The sequence below is a fragment of the Coenobita brevimanus genome, chromosome 60 (genome assembly GCF_032717465.1).
Source record: "Coenobita brevimanus isolate Jiangsu-jjx chromosome 60, ASM3271746v2, whole genome shotgun sequence".
Classification (NCBI taxonomy): Eukaryota; Metazoa; Arthropoda; class Malacostraca; order Decapoda; family Coenobitidae; genus Coenobita; species Coenobita brevimanus.
In genome coordinates, this window is record NC_137013.1 from 28,559,482 (window position 1) to 28,583,761 (window position 24,280).

At 43.7% G+C, this 24,280-nt stretch overlaps 1 protein-coding gene across 1 annotated transcript in view; it reads left to right on the top strand.

Moving 5' to 3' along the window:
- Positions 1 to 15,030: 15,030 nt before the first annotated feature.
- LOC145403193 (uncharacterized) overlaps positions 15,031 to 24,280 on the top strand; it is a 14,100-nt gene continuing 4,850 nt past the window's right edge. The window contains exons 1-4 of the mRNA XM_080275007.1: positions 15,031 to 15,113; positions 21,049 to 21,199; positions 21,988 to 22,046; positions 23,880 to 24,133. Of these exons, the coding sequence (XP_080131133.1) occupies positions 15,059 to 15,113; positions 21,049 to 21,199; positions 21,988 to 22,046; positions 23,880 to 24,133 (519 nt within the window). The 5' untranslated portion in view covers positions 15,031 to 15,058. The remainder of the gene's footprint in view (positions 15,114 to 21,048; positions 21,200 to 21,987; positions 22,047 to 23,879; positions 24,134 to 24,280) is intronic.

Below are 24,280 nucleotides of genomic sequence, written 5' to 3' on the forward strand. Positions count from 1 at the left end.
CCTCGGGGCTGGGGCCAAACAGTTGGAGGAGGCGGGTCTGGCGTCGGAGGCTCCGTGGTGTGAGGGGTTCAGCGTTACTCACGCTGGTAGGCTGCTGGGCTCGCCTGGGGGTCCTGGGGCTGCGGAGGTCTGCCAGGGGACGCGCCGTCAGGGTTGGGCTGCGGCCTCGTCTCCTGCTGGTGCCTGGAGAAGACAAGAATTTCCCAGGAGTAGGAGGCAGGTCCAGACTGGGACTTTGCCTCCGCTCCGGTGACACCTTCGGGGCAACTCTCCTGAGTGGTGTCCAGCTATTCCCACAGGGGAACGCTGAAGGTAGAGTGCACACGGAGACCGTGTTCTCTCTTATATACAGGGAGGGCAGCACGGAGGCGACTCTCTCTCCTGTCTCTGTCACAGCCATGGCTCCAGGTTGCTTTACCCTGGGACCCACTTTTTGCTTTCTACTAGGAACTCTTACCCTTAGGGTGGCAGAGGGTACTGGCCCCTCGTGGCTCACTATTGGACCTCCTGCCCTGTATGTGGCAGAGGGTATTTCTCCCTCGTGGCTCACTGTGGCAGAGGGTACTGGCGCCTCGTGGCTCACTATTGGGTGTGTGGCAGAGGGTGGTGTTCCCTCGTGGCTCACTGTGGCAGAGGGTACTGGCCCCTCATGGCTCACTATTGGGCCTCCTGCCCTGTTTGTGGCAGAGGGTATTTCTCCCTCGTGGCTAACTGTGGCAGAGGGTACTAGCCCCTCGTGGCTCACTATTGGTGTGGCAGAGGGTACTAGCCCCTCGTGGCTCACTATTGGTGTGGTAGAGGGTATTGCTTCCTCGTGGCTCACTGTAGCAGAGGTGGGGACACCTCGTGGCTCACCAAAGGGACTCCTGCCCTTGAGGGGTGTAACTATGGCCGTCGCCAAAAAGCTACTAGGGACTGACTTTTTATCAGTCCCACCCCACTGCTGTCGATGGTTAGCCCGCCTCTGAGGTTGTCTCCGATCCTGGCTCACCTGGTGTCGGGACAGTTGCGGGGAAAAGGGGCACAGGTCAGTGGTGGTTGGGTGACCCTCTTGCCCTGGGTCATTAGCCCCCCCGTTGTCCCTTCCTGGGGTGGTGGGGTGGTGGTGGCCCGGTGGTGGGGTGGGGGGTGGCGGGGTGGATGGTCTGGCGGCGGGCATTTTATACTCATTGGCTAAATGTACCCCATATAATTCGTTGACCTACGCCAAAAATAAAAGTCGCAGTTCATTTATGTTTTTGTATTATAAGCGACAAGTGTAGGTATTTCGATACGGCAGCCACAATGACACGCTTGCTGCGGAGATAGCCTCTCCCTGCAATAGGGCTCAGTGCTTATCTCTTGAACCTAGCGGACAGCAAGAAATCTGCAACTTGGGCCGGTTGCTCCCAGAGGTCATTGTTATCGCCTTCCTTTGCAAGGCGGAGTGATAATGTTTTTGCTGTCATGTGTGTGTGTGTGTGTGTGTGTGTGTGTGTGTGTGTGTGTGTGTCCATTATATCTCATGAACGGCTTGAGCTATCGACATGAAACCTTCAGGGTATCAAAAAATGGCCAAAATCTTGGCCGAGTTCAAACATGGGCACTTAGGGTCAAGGCTAGGACACCAAAATGACTGCCAAAGGTCAACTAATTTTTATCATCAGCCTTTAGCACCATTATATCTCATGAATGGCTTGAGCTATCAACATGAAACCTTCAGGGTATCAAGGTATGGCCAAAATCTTGGACTAGCTCGAAAATGGTCACTCGAGGTCAAGGTCACCAAAATGGCTGCCAAAGGTCAACTAGTTTTTATCACCCGCCTTTAGCGCCATTATATCCCATGAATGGCTTCATCTATCAACATGAAACCTTTAGGGTATCAAGATATGGCCAAAATCTTGGACATGGTCAACAGCATATTGTGGCGGGCGATTAGCATTCGGCTCCCGAATGCTTTTCTCTCACTGAGGTTGTGTTGAAGGACTGTTGTTATTGTGTGGTGCATGTGGTAAGTGTAATGTGGTGTGGGAGGCTGCACTGCTGTGTGGGCAAAGTGTAATGTTTGTGAGTTGTATTTTGTCTTGGTATTGTAGCAGGGAAAGGAGGTGGCCGCATTGCAGTGTCGGGTACCGTTGCCTCTGTGGCTAGGGAAGTTTTCGAGGGGTGTATGTCTGGTGGTGGTTCTTGAGGGTTATTGTTTTGCTGGAAGTTTTGAATGGCTGTGGTTGCTGTGTTTACGTGTGTGTGTGTGTGTGTGTGTGTGTGTGTGTGTGTGTGTGTGTGTGTGTGTGTGTGTGTGTGTGTGAATCGTTATGTTGGGTGGATTTGGGAGATGTTGCATAGCTAGGCTACTCTGCAGTGTTGGGCCTTAATTTTGGTGATACAACTCGTAAAATCCGTCAAGATAGCCTATCCTATAGTGCTCGGAGGACGTCACCTTCGAGATTTCTCAAGTAGGATCTTGTTAACGCAACACTAGATAAGCATGTACCTTTGGTACGGTAACCCAAATATTCAAGGTGTTGGCATGCTGGGGATCTGAAATTGTACTTTTAAAAACTAGGTAAAATAACTGGGGGAATGGAAGCGAGAAGGCAGTAAGTCCATGTTTTATTTGATCAAGAAAACCTGTCTTCCTAGATTTATGCTGTAAACGTCGATTTTTTTTTTTTTTTTTTTTTTTTTTTTACCAAATGTAATATCTATACATACTAGAAGGACAGAGACTTCATTAGGAGTTGCCATTACGGTTTCATGTCTGAAGTGCATCTTTCAAAAATATCGGGAAGGGGGATCTTTCTCATGATTCCTGGTTGAGTTTGCTCTTGCATAAATCAGACAATACGTACTGATACTGCCAGCCTGCCAGAGTAATACTGTACTGGTGGTATCCAAGATTGCTTTCATACTGGGGTTTATAAATGAACAATGACGTTCAAATATGTAGTTTTCAGATGGACTTGTCAAGAGCATTTGCTTATCCTGATTATAAATAATTTGTATGTTGCCTCTTCTCATTTGGATTTAAGTAGAGATTAGCTAGGATTAAAGAAAAAAAAAATGTGGACAAGCCTAATTTTTTGGAGTGCCCCCTCCTCCCCCCCCCCAAAAAAAAAAAAAGGTGTCCAGGCTATTTCCCCAGAAATTTGGAGTGGCCGCGGGTGGCCAGGCACATTTCAGGGGTGGCCAGTTCTACCTCGGCCACTCCTTCAGCCGCGTCATTGGATTTGTTATAGTTTAGCCGTGAGTCACCCTGTAGAGTTTCTATATGATGCCTTTTTGTTCTTACTAATTGTATCGTTCTCTGATAGAATTTTCCTTTTTTCTGTGGAACACAATTGATATTTGGGATTTTTGACTATGAATAAGTAAATTGTAGGTAAAGCGTAAATACAAATGACTACAGATCACCTGTGGAAAGCTTAGGCCCATATCTATAATTATTCCCTTGCTCAAGGGGGACAGTAACCACCCACTTCGTCAGTGAAACTTTTCGCAACCTGAGCGAGGCGCGAACTCCCGTCCACCAGTTGGCAGGCGAGAACGTTACCACTGCACCAGCGAGCAGTGTGTGTGTGTGTGTGTGTGTGTGTGTTTTGGGCAGCCGAAACTACACATTCAAATCGCACCAAAACTGGCACAAATCGCAAAAAATTCGCTGATGTGAAAAAACTTGGACCCATCACGATTGAAAAACTTTTACCATATTTAATGAGCGATCACATTTTGACCAAAAAAAAAAAAAAAAAAAAAAAAAAAAAAAAACGCAGCTCCTGGCGCCTGGCATAGGATCTCCGTAGATTTTTTTTGCCCACAGGTACAACTAAAGTATTTCGAACTTGCTTTCAGACAACTTGGGTACCATTCCCGAAGCTGCAAATAACACGATCAGTTGGTTAGCTGCAAAAAATCCAAGTGACAACGTTACACTAGAACAGCACATAAACGTGAGAGCCCTCCGCAGGAGCAAGTGCGAGGGGCCTGAAGGGCCCGTGAGCACTTGTCAGAAACTATAAAACCAAATCATTCATTCACCTCGGCGCCTGTGGTGGGTTTCAGAGGGAAGCAATACATACTGTTTCAGAATAATTCAAAATCTGATGGATTAGTTAATGTATTGTAGGTATTTAGAACAGCCAGGATCAAAACATCTTCCACTCAAATATGGCATACCATACGAGTAGATCTGATGGGGTTTTGCTGCATTAGGTATGGTATTTAATTTTTCATGCTGAAATAGCTTTGCAGTAACGCTGCAATATAGTACCAGGTAATTAATGGTCAGTATCAGAAATTACCGACATGGATGCCCAGTTTCAGGTGTATTAATCAGTTTAATAGTAACAACTGTTTATTGGACAGTACTTGGAGAATAAGAGTGAGCGCAAATATTTTGGCAGCGTGTTGAGGAGGCTAAGTAAGGATGGAAGTTTAAAGGATGCTGTACATGAGAGGGTGCTGCAGGGAAGAATGGTTGCTGGTTTACTGAGAGCAATAGCGTGAAGTAAAAAAAAAATAATAATAATAATGCTGCCTGACAGTATTGTGAGCCTTTCTCTAACTTATGGAAGTAAAACTTGAACCTTGTTGGAGGGACGAAAGTCAAGAGTGAGAGCAGTGGAAATGAGTTATTTGAGAGGGGCATGTAGAGTTACAAGGAGAGACAGACAAATGAAGAGTGAAGGAGCGCTGTTTTAGTGTGACTGTGCCAGAAAGCATTAAGAGGATACTCTCAGATGGTTTGGCTTTGTGGAGAGGATGGGGAATGAGAAACTGACAAGAAGCATCCATGTGAGGTGGAGGGGGAGAGGGTTGGGAAGACTGAGGATGAGATAGAGGGGTGTGTGAGCTGGAGATACAGTAAGGCAGCCAAATGGTAGAGGAGAGGATGACGTGGAGGCTATTCGTTTGTGCCCACTCCCTCCGGGATTAATTCATGAAGCAAGAGAGAGAGAGTTTACAGAAAGTGCTTAAGTTACCAGGACAGTTAACCTAAGTCACAGCCTGGCAAATAACCTTCATTCCATTCCAAGGTACTTTCTATCATTTACTACTCCTCCCTTTCATTTACTAGAGTTTCCATGATTATGTGAGTCACCCCTTTATCCACTCTCTCAACCACATGCCAGTATGTATGAAACTACAGTAATGTATAATCTCAGCTATGACGTACGGTTGTGAGACCTGGAAACTGACAAAATCGATGGAAAATCAACTAATCCATTCTCAATGACCAATGGAAGGATCAGTGTTGGGCATATCTTTACGAGACATGAAAAGATCAACTTGGGTGAGATAGTAGACTAAAGTCAAAGACATTATAGAATTTATAAAAGAACAAAACTGGAGGTGGGCAGGTCATGTAGCAAGAATAAGGGATAACCGATGGAGCAAGAGGCTGACTGACTGAACTCCCAAAAAATTGTAAGCGTAGCAGAAGGCCAGACATCCCTTTATTTCTAACCACCTTTCCGTTTTTATCCACTTTTCCCGATACAGCCTTTATAACTCCAGAGGCAGCATACGTATCAGAGGTTAGAGGAAGGACGGCCTTGGCACGCTGGATGGCTGAGGTGACTAGTAATTTGTTGAGTGCGTAATAGCATCAAGGCTGGTCACCTTCACTTATATGTACTGGACTACACCCACGCTATATGTACTGGAAAACACCTGCACTTATATGGACTACACCGTCTCATTATGCACTGGACTACACTACAGCTCAGAGGGAAGAATATGGGATTGGCAGTTTGTTTATTTATTTATTTTTCATGCTGTTATGTTTATTTCCTATATAGTTCTGTAGGTTACCGTCTTTCCAGTTGTTGGCTGACACTTCCTAGAAATGAACCTTTTTGTCTTTGGCCGGATATGTGGAGTCACAGGCTATACGAGAGAGAGAGAGAGAGAGAGAGAGAGAGAGAGAGAGAGTCGATGGTTTTCTTACTGTTAATAACAGTTAATAACGAGAAAACGCTGAGAGCTCATACCTCCGTCAGTGCCATTCATTAAAGTGGATCCGGATCCGCCCCAAAATTCAATCCGTACATTCTTGGTCCATGGCCCATCTTTTCACAAAATTTCATTGAAATTCATTGAGAACTTTTGGAGATATTGTGCGGGACTCTCTGGATCCAGATCCAGATTCGCCCCCAAGTTTAATCATTGGCCCATGGCCGACCCTTCTACAAAATTTCAGCAAAATTCGTTTATAACCATTCGAATAATCCCGGATCTGGATCCGTGGATATAGGATCCGGATTCGCCCCCAAATTTAATAAATTCTTTCTTGGTCCATGGCACACTTGTCCACAAACTTCCATCGAAATTCGTTGAGAACTTTTGGAGATATTATGCGGGGTACTCTAGATCCGGCCCAAAATTTAAGCATTCGTTTCTTGGCCCATGGCCCACCGTTCCACAAAATTTCATCTAAGTCCGTTCCTAACTTTCTGAGTACGGTAATACTGCTAACGGACCCAGGCGACCATCAAACCAACGCCGGGTAAAACATAACCTCCTTGGCGGAGGTAATAAGAATGAAATATGACCTCACTGTACTGAAAGGAGAGAGAGAGAGAGAGAGAGAGTAGGCACTTTCCCTCTTGTCAGTAATAATTACCTCCGCCAAGGAGGGTGTTTTACCCGGCGTTAGTTTGTTTGTCAGTCTGTCAATTAGCAGTATTACTCAAAAAGTTATGACCGGATTTTGATGACATTTTCCGGAGGGCTGGGCCATGGGCCAAGGAACAAATGATTAAATTTTGGGCCGAATCCGAATCCAGATCCGGAGTATCCGGCACAATATCTCCAAAAGTTCTCAATGAATTTCAATGAAATTTTGTGGAAAGGTGGGTCATGGGCAAAGAAAGAATTGATTTAATTTGGGGGCGGATTCGAATCCGGATCCTATACCCACGGATCCAGATCAGCGATTACTCAAAGAGCTATGAAAGGATTTTGATGAAATTTTGTGAAAGCGTCGGCATGGGCCAAGAGTGAAATTATTAAATTTTGAGGCGGATTGGGATCCGGATCCGGAGTATCCCTCACAATATCTTTAAAAGTTCTCCATGAATTTCATTGAAATTTTGTGGAAAGCTGGGCCATGGACCAGGAAAGAAATGATTAAATTTGGGGGCGAATTCGGATCCTGATCCTTTTTAATGGTAATGGCACTGGCGGAGGTATGCGCTCTGTGAACGCATTCTAGCTAATAATAAAAATGAAATATGGCCACATCGTACTGAAAGGGTCAGTGAAAGTTATTGTATATCACACAAATGAATAAAATCGTCTGGTGGCAGCAAGAATTATAAATATGAAAGTCGTAATCACAGTGAAGGGGTTAATGAAGGCTATTTCTAACCTTACAACCTGACCTACTGAATTAACCTCTCTCTCTCTCTCTCTCTCTCTCTCTCTCTCTCATTCACAAGCACCGGATACCACTTTCACTTTAGTCACCGGGTATGGATACTATGCACCCCCCCCCTCTCTCTCTCTCTCTCTCCCCTGCTCCTCCTCCTCCTCCTGCAAGTAAAAAAAAAAAAATGCTTTCTCAGAGCTCAGTTGCAGTCCATCATTCTATCTCATGTTTCCCTTCTGCCTATACTGGACTACGAGAGAGAGAGAGAGAGAGAGAGAGAGAGAGGTTCAGAGTATTTCCTCATTCCTGCCAATTTCCTGATTTCTCTTCCTGGAGTGTGAGGTGGTTGCTGATGATGATGATGAGGAGGAGGAGGATGGTGATGCTGTTGTTGCTGATGATGATGATTATGGTCCTGATTAGCTTATGATGAGAATGATGCTGGTGTTGATGATGATGATGATTAGCATATGATGGGGATGGGGATGCTGTTGATGATGATGATTACGATGATGGTGGTGGTGGTGATTCTTGTACTAATAATGATGTTGAGGTGATTGGTTTAGTAATGATGATGATGATGATGATGATAATAATAATAATAATAATAATAATAATAATAATAATAATAATACAATAATAAAAAATAATGATAATAATAATAATAATCGTAATGATAATAATGATGAGTGTTGTCTGTGTTCGTGGAAGTAGAAGTCTTTGGTGTTCATGGTAAAGAGGTTGTTAATGATTATGATGATGGTGTGGGCGCTTATGTTGATGGTGATGATTATTTTTTTTATGTAAGAAAGAAGGAATCAAAGGCCAGGAGCCCACAAATTGTTTCCTCCAAGAAAAAACAAAAACAAGACAACAGAGAGCCAAATTTAAATCCGCTCATTTCGAGATGCCTGGACACCCTGCGTTTGAGACTGGAGATCATAGGCAGTAGGAAATACAGACAGAGGGAGACAGTTTCAGAGTTTACCTGTTGCATACATGAAGGACTGGGAGTAATGGTTGTAGTTAGACAGAAAAGGGTTGAGAGTTTGTTGCTAGACGGGTGCTACGCGCCCGCTGTAGTGGTGGAGGGATGCAAGCAGACAGTTCAGAGGAACAGTGACCATTGACGTAGCGATGGAAATGAGATAAATATGCAACAGTGCGGCGAAAATATAGAGCTTGAAGGGAGCCAGTATGAGAAGTGTTAATGAGACAAAAAGCCTTTGACTCCATCTTGTTGAGAAGAACTATATGTGGGAAGGCCTCCCCACACATGAGAGTTGTGCTCTACACAGGGGCGAATAAAACCCGTGTATAAAGTCAAAAACTGTGCAGGGGTAGAGAAAGCACAGAGTCGGCTTTCACACCTAATCTCTTGGAAGCTGATTTTACAAGAGAGGTAGTATGTTCTATCCAAAATAAATCCAGCGAGAATGAAACCCCAAGTTACTCCTCTAGTTTTTAACAACATCCAGCTGATGGTTATGCTAATACTGATGATGCCAATGACTGCTGATCGTGAAGGCGAGTATGGTGATGATGATGATGATGGTAATTATTTTGTCAGTGATATTGGTACTGATGAGTTATAGTGACGGCAAGCACGTGTTGCTCTCTCTCTCTCTCTCTCTCTCTCTCTCTCTCTCTCTCACACACACACACACACACACACACACACACACACACACACACACACTCTCTCTCTCTCTCTCTCTCTCTCTCGTGCTTTGCGTGGTGGTGCAGGTAACAAAAACAAAAATATTATGGCGTGAAAGGCATGAAATCCGATAACGCCACTCGCCTCAGGTGGTGGTGTTGGGGTAGCGGGGTGGGTGAGTCATGCCCACACCCTCACTCACTGACCCTACCCACCCTCTGCCTTCCTGTATGACCTTCACCCATACACCATTGTTGTTGTTCTTCTTCTTCTTCTTGTTCTTCCTCCTCCTCCTCCTCCATCCATATTCACATCTTCACTGCCAGATTCCCCGTATCGGACACTGAAGCACAATTTAGTTCCTTCAGCCAGAGTATGACATTCCTCGTGTACCCTAATTACTCCCAGATAATTATATGCGCCAAGATCCAGCCCAGCAAAGCATCCTATAAAGTAATGAAGGGGTTGACAAAGCTCCATATAGCACTTCCACAAGGGGGTAGCCAGGATTTTCAATTGGCCTTGCTAGGGTATACGTAAATAACACGGGGAATACATGTAACTTTGGTCTTCCCCTTCGCCGGGCATTTTTCATGTACTGCGTGGCCGATTCATTGTTATTAATATTTACACTGCATCCTTTATTCCTATCCTGCTCCCACTGCCGCACCCGTGTCCACACTAACAGACTAGGTCGCCCCTGCAACATACAGGATACCCTTGTGTGTGAGTTCCTACTAGAGCGCAGGTCACCAGCTACCCTGTACTGTATAATCGGAGTCTAAATTAAAAAAAAGAAATCTACAGTGGGATTTAGGCTGACCGAGATCTACAGTAGGACTTAAGGTGGACCGATATATCATTTCTTTCCTGTGGGGGCAGTTTAGAATCAGAAAATAACCTAAAATACGTTACTTAAAAACATATTTTACCCTTAATTTTCAGGAAATCCTAGAATGTGTAGGTATGTCCACAAGGGTGATTTTTTGGTGTATACTAGTGTGACGAAAATATTCGTCTGTTTATGAATCACTAAATCATTTCAAGAGGTTCAAAATGGCCGTCTAATACAAAACGATGAGAGAGAGAGAGAGAGAGAGAGAGAGAGAGAGAGAGAGAGAGAGAGAGAGAGAGAGAGACTGAATGACTTTTCTTTGTGTACTGAATGATTGAGCGTGAGAGTTGAATGGCGTGTGTGTGTGTGTGTGTGTGTGTGTGTGGTGAGTCAGTGTTGCTGCCTCCACACACAGCCGCGTCCACCTCATCAACAAACACACCACCACCACCACCAGTCTCCACATGCACCACGTCACATCACCATCCGACTTCCACATTCACCACACCAGCTCACCACCCACCTACGCACCCAACTCACCCTTACATCCCTATTCTCCATTATGTGTGAAATGATTATCAGAAAGACACTAATGTAATCCAATATTTTTAGTGTCAGTTATAGTATTCTTTCTCATTTACCACCAGCGATTTATTTCAGCAGATAGAGAGTTACAGAGACTGAGTTACAAGAGCCTACCTGTATCGGAAGAACTTTAACATTACATTCGCACTGAGGCCAGACGATTTTATTCGGCTGTGAGTGAGATAGAGAACTGCAATGGAAAGAAAAATGGTAATTAAATATGAGAGTAGCAAGAACGAACTAGAAAAAGAAAGTTTAGTAAGTTGTACAGGAAAAACCACTTCCGGTGTGATGCGTGGGATGTCCTGGGTGTGTATGGCAATGGCTGTGTGTGGGGGGGAGGGTGTAAGGGGCCTGATTCAGTGTGTTGTGTTAGTCAGCGTTTAGGTCATATGTGCTGACCTGTCTCTTCCTCTCTGGGGGGGGAGGGGCTCGGTTTGGTGGACGTGATGTGGGACTGCTGGAAGGATAGAAACACACACACACACACACACACACACACACACACACACACACACACACAAACACACACGATACGCAACCCGGTGTGCCGATATCGTGTTATTATATTCTAGGAGTGAAGGCGGTAACGAAGGCCGCATCTAACCTCGGCAAATGGACGTTTCTCAAGGTGAACAAAGTCGTCTGGAGATATAAAGCCTGAACTGAAGAATAAGAATGGTTTAAGAGAGAGTACGTCCGGCAAAATACATGGAATAGCCTGGGAGTGTCAACAAGTGCGGGAGGAGAAGGGGGAGAGGGGTTGGGCAGCTGATTAGGAGGGGTTTAGGAGCTGATTCAGTGTGGTTAGTCAGCGTGTAGTTCATGTGTACTGAAGGTACTGACTGTCTTCTTACTTTCATGGGGGTAGGGAGGGGGCTGTGACGGAAGGAAGATTGAGGGAAGGGCGGGGGTGGGATGATCAGGGATGCGAGAAGGGTAGAGACGGAAGGTGGATGTGAATGATGATGCCTTGGCTCAGTGGGATTGGAACTGGCTCAGTGTTTAGAGGACGCTGTGTCTTGAATGTAAATCTCTGCACCAAGGATGAGGCCTCTTATTCTTGGGTGCCAGTAAGTTCGTGGGATGGGTGCTGACGAGGCAGGGGAAGGCCTCCACAAACAGATAACTACACCTTCACCATGGATGTGGATGTGACAGGAAGCGTTAGGAGAAACACACTGAGGTGGTTTGGGCATGTGGAGAGGATAGAGAGTGAGAGACTGACGAGGAGAGTGTATGTGAGTGAGGTGGAGGGGGGGTAGAGGGAGGGAGTGAGGGGGAGGCCAAGGATGCGATGAAGGGATGGAGTGAAGAAGTACAGTATATGAGAGAGGGGGGTGTGAGCTGGGAGCAGGGCAATGAAATGGCGGGGGACAGGGCGACATAGAGGCGATTTATTTGTGGCCATCCCTTACCGGATTGAGGCGTCTGGCAATAGATAAACAGATAGACAGACCTTCACCATACCAGTCACTATCATCTGTTTAACTCACTCTCCGACCCTGCCTCTTACCCCGTGTTATATTACAGATTTATGCACAAGAGGCGGTATGTAAGCTTAACCTCTTATATCCGGTGGTATTTCCTTTAATTATTAGTCATTTTGTACTGCCTCCATTCGTTTTATCCAGGTCCTAGTACTGAAGCGCTTGATGAAGGCTGCACATAACTTAAATGGGGAAAATGGAAAGAGGAAGGAAGAGGAAGAAGGGGTGGCAGGGAAAGAAAGAAGGGTGAGAGGAGGAACGAGAGGAGAAAAGGAGGGAAGAATAAGGGGAGGAGAAAAGGGTGGTGAGAGAGAGAGAGAGAGAGAGAGAGAGAGAGGCTGGATGACAACAGTAGGAAATATTTACTAATGAAACGTAGGCTTTACTTGGGTGTTCATGGTCATTCGAGAAACCTGAAAATAAATATAAAAGAAAAATATACACAAGTTAAAGACAGAATAACCCAAATAAACCATACTCACGATCTGATGATGATGATGATGATGACAATGATGATGGTGATGATAAAAGCAAGACTATCTATACGCACAATCTAAACAGTAAAGAGTAACGATGATAATGGTTAACAGAATAGGGTTAACAAAATCCACAGTCACTATCAACAGAGCAAAGGGTAAATCTTAAAAATAATAAAATAAATAAAATAAAGAAAGAAAATACCAAAGAAATATACATGATCAACCAAGGAAAGCAGAAAACTAAAAAATAAAATGCAAATATGAATAGGATCAACGGGGGATATAAGCCAAGAAGACGAAAAATACATCAGTATAATATAGTTTTCAATTCCTAACCTAGCAAGGGAAACAAGTACATGGATGACCTAAGAAGCAAGTAGGAAAATAAAAACAGAATATTCATGACGTACCAAGAAAAACGAGAGAAAAATAAAAGTAATATGAAAACAAAAATCACAGTCTTCCGAGAAAAGGTGACAAGAAACACAAGCCAGGTATGTTGTAATTGTACCGGTATTGACACACAGGCTGCCATGACTCACCCTCACGTTAGCTGGAATAAATTACTACAGGGTTGTTCAGACCACGATAGGGCTAATAGTGCCATTGTTTACTTTCTCAGGCTGCTATGACTCACCCAGCTAAAAAAATCGTCTGTCGCTAATAAGTAAAAGCATGGCAAAAAGAAGAAGACTGTAGTAGTAGTAGCAAGGGTAATAATAATAAAAATAATAGTAGTAATAGTAATAATAAAATTAAATATTTAACCTCGACTTTCTCCCATCGCTGTGTAGGGGTTCGAGGCTAGGCTATGGTTTTACTAGTGCTTTCAGAAGGCCAGTTAACCCACTGATCCCGCTGAACTCTCTTCGTGCTACTGATGTTACTCAGTTTAGGAGAGGCTTTTCTGAAGCTGCATTTTTGTGAAGTTTTTAGACCGGTTTAGACCGTCCCCCTGGCTGTTCTGGCGAGATAAAGTAGACCGGTCTGGACCGATCTAAGGAGGTCCTACCCAGGAAGCTGGATTGCCTTGGACCAGTCATGTGCACTGGCCAACAAGGACAACCAAGGGCATCCTCTGCCCAGGGCTAAACAACTAAACAATATTCAGAAAATTGAATTTCTCACAACTGACAAGCAGGACTGCCAGTGTAAGTGAATATTGGATTAAACCTAAAATGAAAAAGTCAGTCACTTATGGCTGAGCTGGTGAGAAAATAATGCCAGTGGAGAAATACAAAGTTTTTGAAACAATGGATTACGAGTATTAAAAGGTAAAGACGGCACGTTCTATTCAGTTACTTTCCAGTAAAAATTGATTAGGACGAGTATTGCGCCCCGTGCCCCCAGCAGTTACAACTGACGCGTTATCACATGTTTTCATTTATGCGACGTAAAAACGGCTACTTTGTACGATGATAACAACGATGTTTATAGACAAATTAGTTTATTACTATCCCATTCTTCCTGCACACAAAACTCACTTGAATCCTACCCTCCAGCCAATGAAAGTAGTATGAAGGATGGCGCTTTTCGTAAATCATTTCTCGCGAGCATCTGCAAAACTGGGAAAGCTTAGACCGGTGAACACTGATTAAAAAAAAAAAAAGAAAAGAAAAGCCCAGCCAAAAACGGGGACGATACATTCTGCTGTTTGAGGCGAGATGCGTGTGTTGAGTAAAACAGTGTGACGTTAGCGAGAGAGAAAAAAAAAACACGTCTTTGGGGTGAAGTATTGTGTAGGTGACTAATATACTCCCTGTGGTGGTACTGCATAGTCGAAAAATCCCTGTCACTTCTGTAGGATGGAATTAACCTACGCACGTCCCTAGGCTGCCTGTGCATATGAAGACCCACACTCCGATATGGGTATTCTGATCACTACACTACACCACCAAATAAAGCAAATTAGTACCATTCATACCCCCCATCTCTCTCTCTCTCTCTCTCTCTCTCTCTCTCTCTCTCTCAGTAGTGGAGCAGAGTTAGGTTGTATGACGCTGTAGTTGTTAGAAGGAGAGGTAGACCAAGAACGAAGTGGAGGTTAGGATGTTTGAAATATTAACCGTTGAGAAGTAGGGAGAGTTAGACCAAAGATCGAGACGTAGTAACAGGGTGAAGGAGTATATGAGGGAGGGAGGCAGAAGAGGTGGACCAAGAGCGAGGTGAAGTGATAAGGTAAGGTAGATTGTATGAGTGGCACTTTTGAAGGAGGAGGGGTTGGCTAGGTGAAGGGACAAAGGTAGGGAGTAAATGTGGGAGGTTGTATGAAAGTATAGCTGTTGTTAGAAATATTATATCAAGTCACCCAGTGTAGGTAAAGAAAGTTAGTGCAAGGTGTAGTCTTCCAGGAACCGGCTTTCAAGTGAGTCACTGATACGTCACTCCTTCCCTGGCTTCTCATGGATATCTATTACATTTTATTTTGGAGGGAAATATGGTCGAGTTACTTGCCAGTTAACTGTACACACATCAGTATATTATCATCAAGGCAGTGTGTTGTGGGTATAGGTATGATATGATTGATACGCGGTTTATATTCATTTCCTAATTAGTATTCTTGCGAGACATGGAAACTTCGGTGCACATATATATCAACGCGCAGGGTATCTGATGCCGCCAGTGTCGAAGGAGAGACGTTAAGAGGTGTTCAAGATGAAGTGCTGCCTTGGAATATTTCTCTTCGTAACCGCGGTTTCTGCTGGAACTGGTAAGCCACAGAGATTATTAAGTTACGTCACGAAAGCTGAAGCTAATAACAAAAACCCCTAAACCGAACCCAGTCAACGGATTCTCTTACTACACTAGAGATAAATTTACCTATGGCTTCTCTTCGTCGTGAGCGATACTGATTGTCTACCTGAAGAGTGTGAAGAAGTGTAAAGCTCCGTACTTTTAAAGAGTAGGACTATACATAAATCAGCACGAAATAAGTAGTGTTAGGATGCGTAGCGAGATGTAACGATTGAAACACACACACACACACACACACACACACACACACACACACACGGAATTCAATGTGGACAAGTGTCATGTAATCAAGTTTGGTAAAAGTGGAAAAAGACCTGATTGGGATTATAAGTTAGGAAATAAAACCCTATACACATCAGAAAGAGAGAAAGACCTAGGTGTGATTATCAATAACAGACTATCTCCGGCTGACCACATCAGCGAGAAGGTACGGAACATGTATACACTGCTTGCAAATATGAGAATAGCATTCACATACATAAATGAAGACATGCTAAGAAGGATAATAACATCATTCATTAGACCAACCCTGGAATATGCATCAGTAGTCTGGAGTCCTCATCTCAAAAAGCATATAGACAAGATTGAAAAAGTTCAAAGGGCCGCTACAAGATGGATACCAAGCTTTAGGGACCTAAGCTACGAAGAAAGACTAAATAAACTGAATCTACCAACACTACAGGAGAGAAGGAAAAGAGATGACATGATAATGCTATATAAGTGCATATCAGGAAAGGAGAAAATAGACATAAATGATTACTTAACATATGGAGAAGCATCAGCAAGAGGACACTGCAAAAAACTGCATAAGAAGAGAGGTGATAAAGACGTAAGGAAATTCAGTTTCCCAAACAGAGCAATTGATCAATGGAATGCACTACCGAATGAAATAGTGTGTGCCAAAACAATTCACAAATTTAAGTATATGTACGATAAATATGGTTTAAGACACGGGACAGTACGAGCTTGACTCATTCCTGTAAAGATACAATTAGGTAAGAACAATTAGGTAAGGTAAGAACGCACAGGTAAATCCAAGGTGCGATTACTGCCATTTGAAAACACAGGACTGTTACAGTGCCTAAAAATATCACATAGATCATCTTCCCGCACATTTACCAGTTTATTATTATTATTATTATTATTATTATTATTATTATTATCTTAAGTGAAGTTGTTTAGTAATTACGTCGAAGTATGTTTTCGGAAATTGGTTTGATAAGTTTGGCTTAATTCAGTTTGTGCGTGCGTGCGTGTGTGTGTGTGTGTGTGTGTGTGTGTGTGTGTGTGTGTGTGTGTGTGTGTGTGTGATAAAAACACTTTTCAGATATAATCACAACAATCCTGAACAAGAGTAATATGCTTTCAGTATGAACGGATGATATTAACACCCAAGCGAAGACATGCGAAGGTGTATGGCACGTATAGGAGTGGTAGGTTAAGGGAACGGACTCTCAAAAATGAGAGAGAGAGAGAGAGAGAGAGAGAGAGAGAGAGATCCAGGATGCATGTCGGTGTGTTAGGTTGCATTTGAAGTGTTTGATGTCACATTCTTTTAGTTAGTGCAAAGGTATCTCAGTGTCAGGTGCTAACGTTTTTATTAATGGTGATTTTGTGCATGTATTAAGTTGGTTATTATTATTAGTATTATTATTATTATCATCATTATTATTATTATTACTATTATTATTGCTTGGCCTCCTCCTCCTCCTGCTGCGACTACTACTACTACTAATGCTAGACTGTTAATAGTCATGTTAAAGGCAATGAAACTGTTAAGCCTACAAGAGATGTTGCCACTGTCATGATATTCCTTATTACAGTTACCGTCATTATTTATATTGTTTTCTTTTTTCACGTCCAGTATTGTACACTAGCCCTATTATTCTTGATGTTAATTCGCGTATCCAAGATTGCGCAAGCTTTTGATAGGGACGCCGAGACTCACCTATTATGATGGATTCTATTTCTTTGTATGTATGTAAAGAAATATTTCATGAAAGTCTGGTCTGATTTGGATTGGAAGCGGCACATAGGTTTTTCAAAGTTACGGATCACGGTCAGAGTTAGGGTGCGGCGTTGCATTGCTGTGCTAAAACTTTACAGCTAGTTATTATTGCTGTTATTGGGTATTTAAATGCTCGGCTTGACCTGTGCAGTTCTTCCGGCTAGTGTTAATCGTTCGTGTTGGAAATGCCGTTAGCTACTTCGGTAAAAATGTTAATTGTTGCACACTTGGCAGTACTGTATATGATAGAGAGGTTGCATCTTTCTATCTATTGCCAGACGCCTCAATCCCGTTTGGGGTGGCCACAAACAAATCGCCTCCAAGTCGCCCTGTCCCCCGCCATTTCACTCCCCTGCTCCGAGCTCACCCCCCCCTCTCTCATATACCTCTCCACCCCATCCCTCCATCTCATCCTCGGCCTCCGAATGAAATCTTCACTCAAACTCTTATGATTCTGTTAACTGGAAAGAATAATTTGACGTTAACTGGAATAGAATACCCGAATTGCCTGAATCAAGGTTAAGCGTTGTTTGAAAAGAAATGATAAAGTTGTTCCTATGCTGAGAGTGCTGTTGGTTATTATTTGAACCAGAGCTGTGCCGACCGTGAGGGTGCTGTCGGTACCGGTATTGTTTATTCGCATGTGTCTAAAATTGGTTGAGGTTGAGAAGTGTGTGTGTAAACAAGAGGAGAGCGACTTGCGCAAGGCAGGTGGGACGAGTGTTGGTGTTTATACTGATGGGATTACTCTCTCTCTCTCTCTCTCTCTCTCTCTCTCTCTCTCTCAAGATTGTATAGTGAGGGTAGATAATAAATGTATGAATGACAAGTGAGAAAAAGCTGGGATATTTAGTAAGATAACAGAAATAAGGTATAGTTAGGGGAGATGCTAGATAAAATATAGTAGAGGCAGCAGTAGAAGCACACATACCCTACACATAGCGGCCTTCAGTGAAAAACGTACACACACACACACACACACACACACACACACACACACACACACACACACACACACACCTGCATGCGTACAATACAATGACATATCCATTAACACACTTGGCACGAGCACATCCCAATCCTACCGCTTGGCTTACGGATGGAACACACTGAAAATAGTCATACATCTAATACAAAGCAAAACAAACGCAGAACATAAACTCGATAACAACGGTAAAAAAAAAAAACCTGTTGCACTAAATTTGTAGTTAGAAAGTGAAATAAACAAAATAAGAAAGTCAAGGCGCTGGTCAGGAGCACTTGTTGAGACGAACTTCCACGGGCGAGGACAATATGGCTTCCCTTCCACAACCGGAATATCACCACTCTTACTTAATGATAAAGATTATACGTAAATCATATTAAGTACTTGACTCAGCGGTATTCCTAAATCATCTCCATTTTTAAAAACGAGAGAGAGAGAGAGAGACAGACAGACAGACAGACAGACAGACAGAGACAGACAGACAGACAGACAGACAGATTATTAAAATGCAGAGTGCGTGTATGTCTCCTTAGTGACAGGTGAACTCATTATATGTAGGTCGCGAGGCAAAACACCTAATTATCCCGTAACCACCCCTCATTAACCAGGCAATTATCACACGCCAGTAATTAGCTTCACCAAATACCACACACCACCGCAAAACCTGTACTTAGTTGTGTGGCGTGGACTCTGGCTGTACTTTAGTGATTGTTACAGGTGACGTGTGTGTGTGTGTGTGTGTGTGTGTGTGTGTGTGTGTGTGTGGAGAGAGCGAGAGAGAGTCAAGGAGGAGGTTTGAGATATCCCTCGATGGTCTCTCTCTCTCTCTCTCTCTCTCTCTCTCTCTCTCTCTCACCACCCGTCATCAACAAGACAATCACCTCGGCCAGTCAATTATTCACCACAAGAGTTGTAATAACAGGTGGGTTGACCTCTTCAGCGCGAGGACGTCTTATATGGTGGAGCCGGTAGTGCATTGGTTAGTACATCCAGATCGCAACTCGAAGAACCCGGAGTCGAATCCACGGCCATTCATAGTCTTGGGTAAGGAGGTGAGAAGGAAGGTGAAACGTGGAGAGGAGGACGGTAGAGGGTAGGAGGAGGAGGAGAATGTGCAGGAGGAAGGAATATAAGTGGGAACCATTCTTGTCAGACTGCTGAGAGAGAGAGAGAGAGAGAGAATTTAGATCATTAGCTTGAATTTGAGTTAGGAGAAGTTTTCGTAAAGCTGGTTATTTCTGTTACTTTTGTTATTGATTTACCGGTTTTGCCCGCATGACGCAGGTAGCCTAGGCGGCCGATGAAGGCGACTGTTAAGTTTTGTATCATGTTTTGCAGCGGAATATGTGGCAGCTGGCCAGATTCCCAGCACCATAGTGAAAGTATACTATTGTGTGGCACACTGCTGATGTTAAGCCTTGACTGTTATGACGCCTTCTAAGTAATAGCCTTGCTGTCTCCATATCGTTTCGTGGGAACAAGAATAACTTACATAAACGATGTCACTTGATAGAATTTGTTGATGATGATACCGTAGAATATATATATATATATATATATATATATATATATATATATATATATATATATATATATATATATATATATATATATATATATATATATAATCATCAGCAGTTTGAGTGTCCGCTGCAGGACCGGCCTATCCCGACCGAAGTGGGGACGATCAGCCAATGTATCTCTACCAAGTGGCTCAGGCTGTCTGGTAGAGATTGTAGGCTATGTAGGGTGAGAAGTGCTTGTAAGTGTAACTGTAATGTTGGAGTGGCTTTGGATGTGTGTGTAGTCTGTGAACCAAGTGTAATCGGCCCACGCAAGCCGACTGGGTGCAAGCATACTTTATAGTAAGCGACATTGGTTGAACCACAGCACCCCTTGTGTCCTCCAATGCTGTACGTGGCCAGAAGAGCGCTTCCAAAGTTTATTACCCTGGCGGGGCGCGAACCCTCGTTCTTCAGTGTACGAAAATGCACACGTTACCACAGGCTCATATATATATATATATATATATATATATATATATATATATATATATATATATATATATATATATATAAAATTTTCGTATAACTTCGCCAGCAGTTATCGAAGCCCGGCATGATTGGGCATAGCTGTGATGATGATGATGATAGTTATCTCTGCCAGCAAAGTTGGAGAAGGTTATGTATTCACTTGTTTTTGTTGCTTGCCGGAATCGAAAGATTCGCCGAGCAAGTTGGTCAGTTCCCTATGTTTGTCTGCTCTACAGGTTACAATTTTGCGCCAGTCGTTCTGAAAAAGAGATTCAGAAGGTAGATATCCATAACCCTGGAAGTCTATAGTTTTTCATCAAAGTCGGTCAAAGGTGCTGTGCTGGGTGGAGGGTTGAAACCCCTCAAAGGCCGTGGCTCCGGAATCGTCGGGACTCAGTGGCCGGCCCAGGCATCATTTTTTCATATTTCGAAAATCGATTTTTTTGTTAATCAGATTGAAGAGAAATGTCTGGCGCAACTGGCAGTGCAATTGTTACCTTCCTAAACTCATCCTGTGCTTCGCAATGCAGCGCGAAAAATTTCGCCAAATGACTACACGCCGGTGAAAACAAACAATCGGATTCATCCGGCAAACACTTAGCCTATGGCAGTTTCATATGTTTGTTTGTCCACACGATTTCTCTAAAAGTTCTCAATGAATTTCAGTGAAATTTGTGGAAGGGTTGGCCATGACCAAGAAACAATTGATTAAATTTGGGGGCGGATCCGGATCTGAATTCTGCAGTGGCATTGACGGAGGTATGCGTTCTCTGAGTTCTTTCTGGTTTGTAACAGTGCATTTTTTTTTTTTTTCACATTGAGGATAATGATGAGATATTTAAAGGTTTATATTTCTGTCTTGTAGGTTGGCCAGCAGTGTTCGAAGCCCGTGATGATGACTATGAGGAGGATCCGTCCGTATACAGCCCCTCCAGGTCACTGAGCCAGCAGGAAGCAGACACACTCGATTCAGCCACTGCACAGGAGGCGAGACCATGGCAGGAGGATGGAGACAGGTGGGGAGAGAGAGAGAGAGAGAGAGAGAGAGAGAGAGAGATGCATGTAAACAGGGTAGTGACGTATAGGTAAGTAGATCTAGACATCCTACGTGTAGAGTGTCTGGATGTTTTGGTCATGTAAAGGAAATGGATATCAATATTAGATCTGCAGGTGGGAGAATGTGCTAAATGGTGTGGCCGTGTAGAGAGAATAAATGAAAACAGAGTGGTGGAAATGGTTGGTGTACGAGAGTGAGTTTGAAGGTGGCAGGAGGCATGGCTGGCCGACAAGAAGATGGATAGACGTGGGAAAAGTGAGAATACTGAGTGTGGAAGGTGGTGAAGCAGAGGAACTGGCGAAGGATGGAGTGGATGGATGAATTATGTAAGCAAGAGTATATCACAAGGAACTCACTTTTTATTTTTTATTATTAACATGGTGGTGGACGATATTGCAAAGAAAAGTGAGTAATTTGTGCTTTTGGTTTTGCTGCGTAGTTGAAGGTAGGATTTTGAAGTGCTTGAATGATGTTTGAATGAGTACGTTGCCCATTTCATCGGGTACGCAGGTTGAGTGGTCTGGCTTGTACTTTCTTATTTTCTGAACCTTGCCTCACCTCATCGTTTAGGTGGGCGATGGGGTTAGGATGACAGTAACAACGTGTCATAAATACGCCAGTCCTGGATGAGAGCCCAAGCATGGTATAACTGGTATTATAATTATGAGGTTTTTATTTTCATGCTTATAACTTTATTTTTTTACGCTATATTCGTATGATATTTATTATTTATTGTTTTGTCCTCAGTGACCTTGATGACCCTCGTCCAACAGTCGTCATCCGTGGCATCCAGGAGCAGTTGATGGGTGAGTACTGGACGTTGGCTAACACTGTACTCAATTCACTGTGACTGTGACTGCCATGTCTCCTCCATTGCTGAGCTATAAAAAGAGCTTAGCACTAGAGAGTGATTGGATAAAGGAAAAAATACCTGATACCGTACTGATATTCGTGAAAAATGTGCATTAGGGACGTGAGATACAGTATTCAGAGGTTCGGCCGTAGAGAAAGTGTGTGTGCGACTTATTTACTTCGGCCGCTGTAAAATTGCTGTCACTCCATCTTGAGCGCTGAGCTGTAATAGTGAATTAACGCTAGAATATAGCGCTGGTCACTAAGAAGTGCTATGGAAGGAATGTACAGTTCGTTGCCACCGAGCTGTGGGAAATGAGCTGCAACAGAACAAAAATCTTCTAGTAGACAGCAATGAACTATAGAGTGGTGCAAAGGATACGTGTGAATTTGGTGGAAGATGTGGAGGATGAGGAAGATGGCTTGAGTTTGGTGAAAGATATGGAAGGTGAGGAAGATGTGGAAGGTGAGGAAGATGGCTGGATATGGTAAGTGCTTGTGTGAGAAAGCAGGTAGTTGGGGAAAGTGATACAAAAACAACAAAGGATAGGAATGGATAGCTGGATATCGACTTATATGGATATGTGCCGATGACAAGGTTAAACACCCTTCCCCACTCTCTCTCTCTCTCTGCAGCAAATGTCCTGTCTCCCGTAAGTGGCGCGAAAATGCTTTAATCATGACGTGCATTGTGTAGGAAAGACGTACACCCAGAGACGAGAATTTCATATGAAACACCTCAACACAGTGACCTGCTTTTCTAGTTTATTCCTGCTATCGCCAAACGTTTGTATTCGCCTAATAACCTTTCAGGAAAAATCACAGAGCCCACACGTCACCGCATCCGTACGAGAGGGCTTTCATAACTTCATTAAATAGCGTCTGGTACCTAGAATGTGACCGGATTTAACGGGTTAAGTAAGGAGAGCTGAGTAAGACCGAGTTGTTGGGATGACGAATAGGGTGAGTGGTTGGCAGGAGGTGACGCAGCGGGCGGTGGTTCCAGGTGGGATGAGGTCATAGGGTGATGTCAGCTGATTATGATATGTGTTTTGTGACCTGACGCATATCCGGTGCGGGAAATGGGAGGGAGGGGGTCGGAGGAAAAAGAAAGGGTGGGAATGGAGGGAAAAGAAGAGACCAGATTAGGAGAGAGAGAGAGAGAAGGGTGGGGAAAAGAACAATGTGTTTTAGACAGGAAATATGAGTAAGGAATGGGAGTGGGCAAAAGGGGAAAGTGTGTGTGTGTGTGTGTCGTAATATTGGCAGGAAGTCTGAGATAAATAAATGTGTGTATATGGAAGTGAGAGACAAAAATGCATTTAATACGATTAGAGGGAGTACGTGTGAGAAGAAAACAGTGTTAGTGAGATTGTGTAAAAGACTGCGTAGATATAAACGGTATGAGAAAGGAAGTGTGTATGGGAGAGGAAGGGGAGGGAGAGAGTTTGAAAAAACAATCGTAGTAGAGATCGTGTAAAGACTGCCAAGATGTATATGAGAAAGGAAGTGTGTGAGAAAGTTGGGCGAGAGTTTGCTTGTGTGTGTGTGTGTGTGTGTGTGTGTGTGTGTGTGTGTGTGTGTGTGTGTTTACATAATCCCTGTGTACGTGCATGTGTGTGAGAATAACATGTCAACCCATAACATCATTGTTGTGAATATGGTGTTTCCGGAGTCTTGTTGCATAGTGATCATTGTTTAATGACTCTCTCTCTCTCTCTCTCTCTCTCTCTCTCTCTCTCTCTCTCATTTATATATATATCTAACAAATCTGTCATCGCCAGAAGACCTCCTGCGCATGGAACAGGACCTGCTGCTCATCCGTCGTCTGCTTGGTCAAGAACCCTCCATCTCCGGCCCCTACCGTCCCTCCGTCGTGCTGTCCCCCTTCCCCTGGCGGCCCCCCATGCTGCCCCCAGGCCGCCGCGACCCCTGGACCAACAACGGGGAGGAGACCGATCAGCCTGGTGACTCCCCATGGTTCAACTTCCCCGGCCTGGGTTTTGACCGACCTGTCTTCCCCGACTTCCCCCAGATCCCGGTGAGTTAAGACTGGATTGGTTGGTGTTGGTTATAGTTTGGCGCAACAAGTGAAGTTTAGCAAGTACGGTACTGGAATGTGACACCAGATTTGTGACAGATTTCCTCACATAGATGTTCTGAAGTAAATTGATGCAGGTGTTTGATA